Source organism: Sarcophilus harrisii, chromosome 4 (genome assembly GCF_902635505.1).
Source record: "Sarcophilus harrisii chromosome 4, mSarHar1.11, whole genome shotgun sequence".
Lineage (NCBI taxonomy): Eukaryota > Metazoa > Chordata > Mammalia > Dasyuromorphia > Dasyuridae > Sarcophilus > Sarcophilus harrisii.
In genome coordinates this window covers 290,904,309-290,916,920 of record NC_045429.1, presented here as the reverse complement: position 1 = coordinate 290,916,920, position 12,612 = coordinate 290,904,309, and the positions used below count along the sequence as shown (strand labels likewise).

The window sequence follows — 12,612 nt, the reverse complement described above, 5'->3', positions numbered from 1 at the left end:
TTTTAATCTTTTCACTTTTATTATTGCTTTATATTAAGGGTTTTCTCATGCTATTCATTTTAATCATCAAATTGCTTCCCAAAATTATCTTCTTAAAAAACAGGTACAAATGAAAGACTACCAGCGTGAATTAGAAGAAGCTCGTGCATCCCGGGATGAGATCTTTGGTCAGTCCAAGGAAAATGAAAAAAAATTAAAAAGTCTGGAAGCAGAAATACTTCAACTACAAGAGGTCAGATGCACTCCTGAGAAATTGTTTGGTTTTATTTTTGCAAAGAGCAACATCTCGTTTCCATTTAATTAATTATCACCATCATCATTGAAGTATAGCATTAGGCTGTACTTTTCTACTAAATTTGGCTCATGAAATCTGGAAGTGATCAGTACTCTTTTTCTGTTATCTACAAAGAAATCTCATTATGCAGACTGGTATATTCTAACCTGATTATTGATTTATAATTTCTATAGCATGTTTTTTTCAATATTTGTTACAGGCTAAACATCTAATAAATGATGATTTTTTTTTTTTTTAGTTGTGCTATCCAGTGATTCAGTGTCATATGCTTGCAACTGAGCCACAATTGCTGTGGAAGCCATGGTTGTTCATTTTCTTGGAAATACATTTACTTGTGTGTGTTTGGGCAGAAGGGGGGGAAAGGAGAGAGAAAGATAACTTATGTTGTTTCCGGGCTGGACAACATCTGGAGTACTTAAAAAAAAAATCTGGCTACCACATTTTAGGAAGGCTATTTCATGATCTGGAAAGCATCCAAAAGAGGGCAGCAAGGCATGGTGAGGTCTCTCTAACTCATACCATGGCAGCCTTGACTTAGGGAGTCAGGTTCTCAAAAATTGGGGACTTTTTTTTAAATTTGATAAATACTAAGGGAAACTATACATTTTACTGTGAAATATTGCATATTTAGCCCTTCCTTTGAAAAGTGTAATCATTTAAGATTTCTTAATAGTCTACTTTTGGGGCAAATCACTTTCAGACAGATTTTTAGGAATGAGTTTTTACATATGGTATATTTTGTGGTACATATGAATAGACGCCTTGATATTCTGAGGGTCACACTTTGTTAATTAGGTTTTTTGTTTGAAGAATTTTTTTTTATACTGCTAGAATTCTTGTCTAAAAATATCTCAGTCTGATCCAACAAAAGGGGAAAAGACCTGTTTGTATAAAAATATTTGTAGTAGCTCTTTGTAGTGACAAAAACTGGAAACTGGCGGGGGGGGGGGGGGGGGGGGGGGAGATGGCATACAATTGTGCTATAAGAAATGATAAGCAAGATGCTTTCAGAAAAACCTGGAAAGACATGAACACCGAGTGAAGTAAGCAAAACTGGGAGAACATTGTACACAGTAACAGCAATATTTTACAATGATCAATTATGAATGACTTGTGTGGATCACTGTAATGCTGAGAATGGCTGAGTCATTCAAGCACTTCCAAAAGTGCAAGAGAAAGAACTAATGGATTCTAGATGCAAATCAAAGCACACTGGTTTTCATTTTCTTTATTTTTTGTGGTGTTTTTCTTTTTGTTTCATTTTGGTTTTTGGCATGTTTGCAGATGTGTGATCTATATCGTTTGTTTATGTCATCAGGAAGGAAAAGAGGGATAGAATTTGAAAATAAAAAAAAATTTACATGTATGTTTAAAACTGTAATTTTGTAAATGCCTGTAATTGGGGGAAAAAATAAAATATTTCCCCCCAAAAGTCAAATAAATAAAAAATGGAAATATCTTGATCTGAACATTTTTAGGAACTTGCGTCTTCTGAAAGAGCCCGTCGTCATGCTGAACAAGAGAGAGATGAACTTGCTGATGAGATAGCCAACAGTGCTTCTGGGAAGTAAGTCAAATACTTAGCCCCTCATGTTATGATATGATAAACTCAGTTGTATTCATTTGGGTAGGATTGTTGATAAAGCCTATTAATATATTTGCCTTTCTTAGAAAGAGTAACTCTTTTGAGGTAACCCAAAAATAGTGATTTGTGTTTAGATTTTAATTTGATGGTATATTTATGCAAAAAACTCTACTGGACTAGGAGTTAAGATAGTCATTTCACTGTACTACTGAGTTAGCTCTAATGTGCTAATATAGTATGTTAAATATCTTGTACATTTGGCATTGTGCTTAGCACATGGTCACTCAATTGGTTGGTTGATTTGGTTGGTTGTTAAGTCATTATATATTAACCTCAAAATTTCAACTAATCTACAAAAATTCATAGGATTTGGTACTTGAAAATTGTCCCCATAGATTCATTTTTCATAAAGTATCCTTTTCAAACTTATTCATTTAAAAATCTTGACTCTTATGTTATAAAATACTCAAAATAGAACCACAAAATTTAAAATCTATATATAGCATTTATTATTTCTCTCCACTGATCTGCTCTAATTAAAAAAATTTTTAAAAGTCCAACACACACCCCTTACCACTCCACCTCACCCCTCTTCCCCCCCGAAATACTTACATTATCTCTAAATATGTATACCTTATTCTGAACTTTAAGTCCATCAGCTCTTTAGCACAAGTTGAGTGGTATTTATTGTCTTTGGTTGTCCGGGGGTCAATGTATTCATATTAATTGCATTAATAATAAGTTCTAAAATCTTTCATAATTGTTGGGTTTTTTCTATAATGTTGTTATTATGTAAATTGGTTTGGTTGGTCATAGAACCTCAAAGCTATAGGGGACCTTAGATCATCTGTTCCAACCCATTCATTTTTCCAGTGAGGAAAAAGGGGATTTTAGTCACATCTCCTTATGGAGTGCTGTCATAAAGAACCAACTAACTGGCTTCATTTTCGGTGGTCTCCCTTTATCACTATGTTAATGCACACTTTCTTCACTGCCTCTCAGATCCTCTTTACTGGATGAGAAACGGCGCCTGGAAGCTCGTATTGCACAGCTGGAAGAAGAACTGGAGGAAGAACAGAGCAATATGGAGCTCCTCAATGACCGGTTCCGTAAAGCCACTTTGCAGGTAACCTCGTCACCCAATATGACTGTGCAACAGCTGGTTTCACTTTCTTAGCAAATAGAGTAAAGGGCTTCTCCTGGTATAATATGGCAGAGGGTCCTTCTTTCCCTTCTGCAGGTGGATACTCTCAATTCTGAGCTGGCTGGAGAGCGTAGTGCTGCCCAGAAAAGTGAAAGTGCCCGTCAGCAGCTTGAGAGACAGAGCAAAGAGCTGAAGGCTAAATTGCAGGAGCTAGAGGGGTCAGTAAAGTCCAAATTCAAGGCCACCATCTCTGCTTTGGAAGCAAAAATTGGACAGATGGAAGAACAGCTTGAACAAGAAGCCAAGTAAGAGTGACTTCACTTTTTCACCAACTCATTAAAATAAAAAGTTATAGTCAAAATCTAAGCCGTATGAATTATTTGATGGTTTTCTAGGTTCATTAAGCTTTCATTTTTGCCTAGAATTCGACTTCATTAAATGTGTATTTATTTACATATTAGATATTTATGTTCTTCATCTTGCAAGTATGGGAGAATAGTTTAGAAACTTGAGACATCCTCGAAAATGTTTTCTCTCTAAATAGAGACTGAAAAAAAGATCTTAGAGATTTTCTAGTGCTCCATTTGCACTCATTTTACATGAGGACTGCAATTAAGGTCATGAATGAATAAATAAATGACTTACCCCAAGGGATAGGCTGTAGTGAATACCAGAATTAGGTCTCAAACTAAGGATTTCTGGCTTTATTATGTAAATGTTTAAAAAAAAAAATTAAACTTCTGGTTATTTTTTTTTAATTAATTTTTTTCTCCTAAACTTTTGCAAAGATTAAAGTTGGAAGGGATTTCACTCAAATCTGGAAGCCTAAATTAACTTAAATCTAAACAGTACCAAAGCCTGGGCTTACATCCCAAAGATTATGGGGAAATCCCAGTGTAAGCCTTAAAAAGAGTATTTTAAATGTTGTCTTTATTATTTCCATTATGCCATATTGTTCCATCAAACAAAATAAAATTGGAATTAATATGAGCTGCTATATCATGGAATTTCAGAATAATAACATGCCTGAGAGATCACCTAAAAGCAAGAATCCCTCTACAGCATATCATATAATCCTGGACATCAATGAATGTGGGCTCTTTCAGGGCAGTTCATTCAGCTTGTACAGAGCTCTGACTGCTAGGAAGCTTTTTTTAATCTTAAATCTAAAATTGCCTGTTTACAGCTTTTACCCATTGCTTCCAGTTTTGCTATCAGAGGAAGTCTAATCTCTCTTCCACATGGAAGAATTTACCTACTTGAAGTTAGCTCATATCTTTCCTAAATCTTTTTATCTTCAGGCTAACCAACCCGACTCCCTAAGTCAAGGCTGCCATGGTATGAGTTAGAGAGACCTCACCATGCCTTGCTGCCCTCTTTTGGATGCTTTCCAGATCATGAAATAGCCTTCCTAAAATGTGGTAGCCAGATTTTTTTTTTTTAAGTACTCCAGATGTTGTCCAGCCCGGAAACAACATAAGTTATCTTTCTCTCCCCTTTCCCCCCCTTCTCCCCAAACACATACAAGACACTAGACACTTTCTTCTCTTAATGTACCTCAAGATTACATTAGCAATTCATGAAGACTCCATAATTTTTAGATAATCTCTCTAACTATATCTTTCTTATCATGGACTGCTGAAGTTGTTGGGGGGGGGTCTTTTTGTTTTTCTCATTTTAAGTGAAACATGCAACTTGAAATTTTATAGAGATAAATGTAATGTTGTTGGATTTGAGCAGGGCAGAAGAGTTAAACACTATTACTAAAGAAATTCAGGCAGGTGAGAAAGATTTGCTCAGGGTCACTAAGCAGGGAAACGTCTTGCCAGGATTCAGACCCAAATCTAGCCTTTTGTCCACTCTGCTATGTTTGATGAAATGATGCAATGACAAGTGCTGTCCATTTACAGAATTTTTTTTAATAACTGGTGATTAGGAAGAACCAAAAAAGACTCACCAAATAGATGTTTCTCTATATAGGAACCCATTTTAGATTTTCATTTGTATTGCTTTCATTTGGATTTCATTGAGAGATCTTTGTGAGCTATACGTATCTAGAATCAGATGTAGACTGGGGGAGTGTTAAAATATAAAACTTTCTCAGAAATCTTATGTCTAGAATTTCATCATGGACATGTGTCATTTTCACAGGGAACGAGCAGCAGCCAATAAGCTTGTTCGTCGTACAGAGAAGAAACTAAAAGAGATTTTCATGCAGGTAGAAGATGAACGTCGACATGCAGATCAGTACAAAGAGCAGGTAAATTAAGAAACATTCCCAATGAGAGTATTTTTGAAGCTGTTCCCTAGATTGCTATCTGGTCATTCATGTTGGAAGTCCATTGGCATAAAATTGGCTGGTTTATACTGATATAGTTTACTCACACTTTTTATATCCCCTCTAGATAACTTTAAGACATTTAGCTAGTGCTCTGTCATATGTAACTACATGATAGTTCATTGTTATTCTTCTGTTTTCTGTCCCCAAGTTGAATTATGGTAATTTCCTTTGTTCTCTCACCAGGTTTCTAGAGAATGGGGATGACATTCACATAAATTTCTTTTTAAAACAACAGCAATATAAATAGAATCTCATACTGCCAGTCACCTCTATGGTGATATGAAGTTGATTGGATGCCGGTTCAATACAACCTTTAGTAGCTCTCTAAAGTATAAGATCCTTGGCAAACTATATGCCTTTAATTTAAGATCCAATTCCGGTTCAGTTTACAGTCTCATCACCAGGCTAGCTCTGGGATAATGAATTTTTCAGCAAACAATTCATTTTTGTTATAGACATTGTGATCTGTGTAGGTGAAGGTACCTACCTTGATGAAAATTGTTAAGTTCTTAGTATGTGCTAAGCATAGAAATATTTTCCTCATGTATGAAAACACATGTAGAATTGAGGCATATTTATATAACTTTGATGTATTCAAAACACTTTCTCAACAACAACCTAGTCAGGTATAAATATTTAATTCTCTTTGATGGCCCTTCCAACAAAAAGAATAAACACCAATTCTCTCCAATTTGTTGAACATTCTGAGAAACTGCTCTCTTTCATGAAAAAGGCAAGAGCTTGAATATGGCTTCTACCCTTCCTATTCACATCTTTTCAGGCTGGCTTCATTATTTTGCTAAAAGGTCTAAGGATTTCCAGAATATCTGATGTAAAATAAAACTAAGGATTCAATTCTCCCTCAGAATTAGTGCACCAGCTGCACTCAGGGTCTTAGGTTGAGGGATTCTGGCCCCCAAGTGCTCTAAAACTAGAACAGGGGAGCATCTACCTCTCATCTGTTCAGGCAGAGGACACATTATATAGAGACAAACATATTTACTAAAATAACAGCATGAACCTTAGTAATAAAACTAACTTCTACCCAATAGTTTCCCAGTAGTAGTACAGATACCACCTGCTGGAGTACACAGATACTAATAGTCTGCTAGCAGAGATGCACACACCAAGGTCCCAGGTTGTCCAGGCCATTTATGGCCTGCAGTATTGTGGTGCCTTCTCCCTACTGCGTAAGGCATCAGCTAGGTCTGATCTTCACTGAGTGCAGCATACATCTCATGCTTAGTTTGAGTTATGGTTTCCAGCTTTGGGATAGCTGGCATCCTGACCTCATACTATGCGCCCAACTATTGTGTAAATAGTGTGGATATAAAGAAAAGACAAAAGTAATCCCTGCCTTCAAGGAGCTTACATTCTAATATAAATTAGCATGTACATAAATTAGGTACTTGCTGGGAAGGGTTGGGGGATAGATACCAAGAGATACCTCTTAGAGTAAGTGTTCTCTTAAGATGAACCTTGACGGAAATCAGGGATTCTGGGAGTAGGGCACTCTAGACTCAGGGGATATATATAGCCAGTACAGACAGCAAAATGAGGTATGTGGTGGAAAAAAAACAAAAACAAACTCTTGTCCTTTCTTACCTCCTTCATGCTGCATTCTGCATGAGGTACAAAAGAATGGACAAAAAGTGAACTTTTGACAGATAGCCTTTTTAATAGTGACTCAGGTATGGGTGCCGATACTCATTAGTCAAAACATGACTAACATTTGCTTTATAACTTCTTCCTTATTCTCAGGAAGTACCTTAACTAAAGAATAACAATTAAAAGTATTTCTTTAAAGTAAAAAGTACTTTTTCCCATACCATCATTCCACTGTTAATAGTAGATCTTTTCCCTTTTTTAATCAGATGTATCATTTATAGAGCAAATAGTCAGCTATGTCAATCTAAAGTTAAACTTTTTTCAACAAAAAATTCTCTCCACTTCTCTATTGTTTTAGAACATTTACTTTTGCTCCTTCTTCTGCCTAGCACCCATTCCTATGTTAGACATTTTTTCTAAGAATCTTTGAAGCATTTGTATTTATTTAAAGTGCATAAACTGAATATTAAATAGTAAGTAGGGATTTGCAGAGGGATATCTGTCAGGTGTGCACAATTATAATTATTGCTAAAGTTTATTTTTGTCATCCATATAGTCTGTGGATTTTTTTTTTTTCCTAATCAGCCTTTCTTCCCACAAAAAAACTGGAGTGTAGGTTTATACTAAAAATAACATTTTTTATTTTATTTCAAAAGATCTTGTCTTGTGGAGCAGCCTATAATTTAAACAGACAGTTAAAATGGCATTTATTAAGCACCCTATATGCTCTAGAGATATAAAGAAAAATAAATGGCAGTCCCTGCTCTCAAGTTGTTCACAACCTTAGGGAAGGAATCAGCATTTAAGCAACTATAAAACAAAAAAGATCCATAGGGAGGGAAAGCAGTAGGATTAAAAACTGGGAAAGTTTTCTTAGAGAAAGTACAAGTTTAGCCAAGACTTGAAAGAAGCAAGGGAAGCTAGAAGATGAACATGAGAAGGGAAATCATTGCAAGGATAGGAGATAGCTAATGAAAATGCTGGTAGTTAAGAGAAAGATTATTGTGTTGGAAGAACAGCAAAGAGTCTTGTGTCACTACATCACAAAGTACATGGAAGGAAACTAAGGTGCTTTATAGTGATACCCATCATGATCAGAGGCTTTGGTAACTGACTAATCCCCTTAATAATTGGAGCAACTGATATAGCATTCCCCCGAATAAATAATATGAGTTTCTGACTGCTATCACCATCATTCCTTCCCCTTTTGGTGTCTTCAGATGCCAAAAAGAAGATAGAATTATTTGGAAAGGAACTTGATTATGAAGGACTTTAAAAGCCAAGTAGAGCCTTTTATATTTAACTCTGAAAGCAATGGGAGCCACTGGAAATAATTAACTTAGGTGGGTGCTATGTCCATAACTACATTTTAGGGAAAATCAATTTGACAGCTGAGTTTAGGAAGAACAGTTAATCTGAAGGCTATTGCAACAGTCCAAAGTATGAAAGTCTGCAGTAAGATGGTGGTGGTTTTAGAGAAAAAAAAGACCTGACAAGAGATATCAGGAAGGTAGAAACAAACAAGCCTTAGCAACTAATTGGATATGAGTGGGAAGAGGTTTGGGTACAGTTTTGGTCAGAGAGAAGGAAGCATTGAGGATGACACCCTAGGTTATAAACCAGAATGACTATTAGGGAAATTAGGAAGAGGAATGGATTTGGGAGAGAGATACAGAGTTTTGTTCTGGACCAATACACACACACACGCAACCACAATGCTTCAGTTTATTGATTAAGCTATTAATCACAGTATTAGTGTACTTTGAAGAGGATTCATAAAAATGCAAAAGAAGCATAAGGTGTTCTGAAGCATGATAGGGCAACTAGAAAGATGTTTATTTTTAAAAGGTAATAATATAAAGGAAAACAAGAGGAAGTCTTATAACCAATCTTAACTTGAATACTAATGATGAAAAAAATCATAATAACCTTGTCTCAGAAGAAAGACAAGGCATAAACTATCAGACATAGTGAATTCATTTGTTCTGCTTACTTGAGCTTTTCTTATAAGATGTTATTGGGAATGATATTCAAAAACAACAATAAACAAAAACAATAATAATAAAGATGTAATGATTGTAAGTATGATTCTACCTCAGGATTTCTGAACTAGAAGATTAGAAGATACCAAATCAATTCTTTGCCTCATATCAAACTCAAGTTTCCATTTTTTCAGAGCACTTATACCACGAATTCTTATGATCAGTGATCAGATCCTCTCTCTTCTCCCTACCTTGTAATCTTTGGTGACAATAATAGTTGGTCTATTCGGTCTAATCGTTTCATAGTCACTGTCTGACTTCTGTCTCATAGTAACCTGAAATAAGACCACTAACTTCTGAAGCTTTTGCCTCCTCTTCCTCTTTCTTCTGAGAGCCAAGTACAGACCTCTCTGGAGTCTCCTACCTTGGGTGTGTGCCCCACTCCCTGAATCCCTCTCCTTTTCCAAATTCTAATTAGCCTGAATATAAAAGATGGTCATTTTTTCACTCTTCCCACTCATTCTTAGTAATTTTCTGTTTTAACCAGTTGGGATGAATTCTCTTTATTAGATGGAGAAAGCCAACGCCAGAATGAAGCAGCTCAAACGCCAACTTGAAGAAGCAGAAGAGGAGGCCACCCGGGCTAATGCCTCCCGGCGCAAACTCCAGCGTGAACTGGATGATGCCATAGAGGCCAATGAAGGCTTGAGCCGGGAAGTCACTACTCTGAAAAACAGGCTGAGGTCAGTGCACACAAACAGACAAGGGAGGCCTAATGTCAGGTGGCGCTTTTCAGATTCAAACTTAACGTTAGTAGCTGCCATCTCGTATAAGGTAATGGACATCCAATACCTCATACCCAGTGAAAGCTTTGGGAAGCTCTGGTAACATTTAAAGATTTAAGAAAATGTAAGGGAAGCATAAACCAGAACCTAGAGAATACCAAGCCTAAAATACTTATGGAAAGAGTTTATGTTAAACTTTATAAATGTGAAATGGACAGATAGCTTTCCTGACAGATATTGGCACTCATGGTATCATCACATGCATGCTGTGGGCGATGGTTGTTAACTGGTCTGATGTTTTCCATTCTGGGTGCTGGTAGGGGGATGCCTTTACATCAAGAAATACTTACCACTGTTCTAATGACATCGATCAGAGATGCAAATGAAAAATCGGCACCATCTGTTCAGAGAGCCTTATCTGACCTGACTTGGACTTAATAAAAGTGACATTATTACATCTGAGACCATTACAGTTGAAATGCCTGATCACTATTTGGGATTTCTTTTCCAAGAACCCTACTGGTCTAATCTTCTTAAGCAAGATCTGATGCAAGAAATTTTTATGCAATTTGGATAATCCCTTGTTGTTTCAATAATGATAAACTTCTTTATATAGCACTTTATAATTATAAATCCTTGTTATGTAATTTGATTCTCACAGCAGCCATTATAAGATAAGGCAGGGAAATTCTTAGTCCAAGTTATACAGCTTTTTGATGTTCAATTAAAATCAACTTTTTTTCACTAGGCTCCTAGTCACAGCCCTATTTCAACTTAAAAATTTCTCAGACCCCTTTTCTGGTATTTATCAGTTTTTTAAGTTGTTTTAATCTTGTCTGACTCTTAGTGACCAAATAGGGACTTTTCTTGTCAAAGTTACTAGAGTGGTTTGCCATTTTCTCTCCAGCTCATTTTATAGATGAGGAAATTAGAGGCAAATGGGGCTACCAGGGTCACACAGCTAGTCAGTTTCTGAGGCCAGAATTGAATTCAAACAGATGAGTCTTCCTGACTTGAAGTCTAGCACTCTGTCCACTGTGCCAATTAGTTGCCCTTATGAAAATATCATTTGAGAAAACACAATGGCAAAAGGCTAGTTGGAATTTAATAATTTTTAAAGTTGTTTTTATTTTATAGATCATAATATCTACTTATTTTTTTTAATACATACACTAAAATATGTAAAATATGTTGGTTTTTATACCAGTCTTACTGAATGTTTTGAGAACATCAGAATGATGATACTCAGTGCATTTATGGACTCTACTTCCCTGAGGTTCACAGCTTTATGTCAGGCTGCCTTTAAGTTGATTAAGATTTGACAAGTAATCTTAGAGCAGAAAGCTTAGAAGGTCATCTAGTTCATCTAAGGCCTAATGAGGTGAAGAAATTAACTTGACAGTCATTTGTTCTTGTTTATCTGTTCAAGATACCTATGTTCGGTTTAGTGTCTTTTAACCTACATCCTGGTAAGATGAAATTAGAAACAGATTCTGTCTTTTGTCTTTCAATTTAGTACTCTTCTGGAACAATTAAATATGGACATAAAAGCAAAAGAAGAAACTAGATTGGTGTCATCTCAGATCATAGTAAGGATAGATTCATCGATTAGATGAAAGAAATGTTAGCATCTATTTTACAGCATTTGCAGCCAAGTTTCACTAAGCAAATGTTATCACAGCACTACCAATCACTTGAATCTGGCTGCATAGCGAATTTTGCATTTCCAGAGGAAGAAAACCAGTTTCTTGCTAAGCAACAGCTTATTTAACATGCTTATTAAGAATAACACTTTTTTGCTGTATAGGTTACCCATCATAACCAAAAATTTAGGTTTTTTGTCCTGTTTCTCCCCCTGTCCTTTAATCACCACCACTATCACCCTCCAAAAAACACAACCGCTTCTAGTATCACTTCTTTGTAGTTAGTGGTATAGTTTCATATGGCATTGGTTTATTTGGTCCTTCTATAAAGGATGTGGACCCAGGCTAAGTCCTGGGGCATTGACCTCAAGAAAACAAAGTTTTCTATGAACTAGTTGAAATGATCCTATCTGAGAGTGAGAGTGAGTAAATGAGAGAGAGAGAGAGAGTGAGTGAGTGTGTCTAGACATCTAGCAAATAAGCAGCAAATATTAGTGCCCTGAGAACATATGAAAACCAATTTCTCAACTTTAGCATTAAGTCAGTGTTCCTCATCCTCCTAATGGCTCTTTCTGTTCCCCCATTAGGAGAGGAGGTCCAATCACTTTCTCTTCCAGTCGATCCAGCAGGCGCCAACTACATATTGAGGGAGCATCCCTTGAACTGTCAGATGATGACACAGAGAGCAAAACCAGTGATGTCAACGAGATGCCACCTGCACCAGTGGAATAAAGAGAAAGGACCAGAAGCCAATTATGATACTGTGGGGTGAACAAGGACTTCCCTGACCACCAGTCTGCCTTGTGGCCACTAATCTGCAAAGGAAATGGGCAAATTATAAGGTTATTTACTGAAAAGTCGACTGTGTCTTAAGGCTCTCTAGCCTCCCCATAACATACCCTGCTTCAAATATAGGTACAAATGCTCTTTTTATATATATATATATATATATATATATATATATATATATATATATATATATATATTAACAACAGGATTATCTGTTCAACATATCTATTTTCCAAGTATTCTTTGGAAAGCCATTTCATAAAATGCTGACTGAAGAGATCTTTTCTTTGTTTTTGTTTTGTTTTTTTTTTTTTTTAAGGAAACCTCAAACCCTTCATTCCCAGATACTTTCATTGGGGCAGACCCATGGTTGTTATTATGCATGCTTTCTGTTGTACAGTTAACTTAGCTTCTCCTATGTTTATGTAGCCCTTGGCTTC

General features: G+C 36.1%; 1 protein-coding gene across 8 annotated transcripts in view; it reads left to right on the top strand.

Moving 5' to 3' along the window:
* Positions 1-12,233, top strand: part of MYH10 (myosin heavy chain 10) — a 192,231-nt gene extending 179,998 nt beyond the window's left edge. For 7 of the 8 annotated variants that reach the window (XM_031965494.1, XM_031965495.1, XM_031965500.1 and 4 more), the window contains 7 exons: positions 104-232; positions 1,774-1,862; positions 2,883-3,006; positions 3,121-3,329; positions 5,176-5,284; positions 9,526-9,698; positions 11,971-12,233. In XM_031965494.1, coding sequence (XP_031821354.1) covers positions 104-232; positions 1,774-1,862; positions 2,883-3,006; positions 3,121-3,329; positions 5,176-5,284; positions 9,526-9,698; positions 11,971-12,115 — 978 coding nt within the window. In that variant the 3' untranslated portion in view covers positions 12,116-12,233. Of the gene's footprint in view, positions 1-103; positions 233-1,773; positions 1,863-2,882; positions 3,007-3,120; positions 3,330-5,175; positions 5,285-9,525; positions 9,699-11,256; positions 11,504-11,970 lie in introns of those variants that run through there. The other variant, XM_031965498.1, reaches the window with a different exon arrangement.
* Positions 12,234-12,612: the final 379 nt, after the last annotated feature.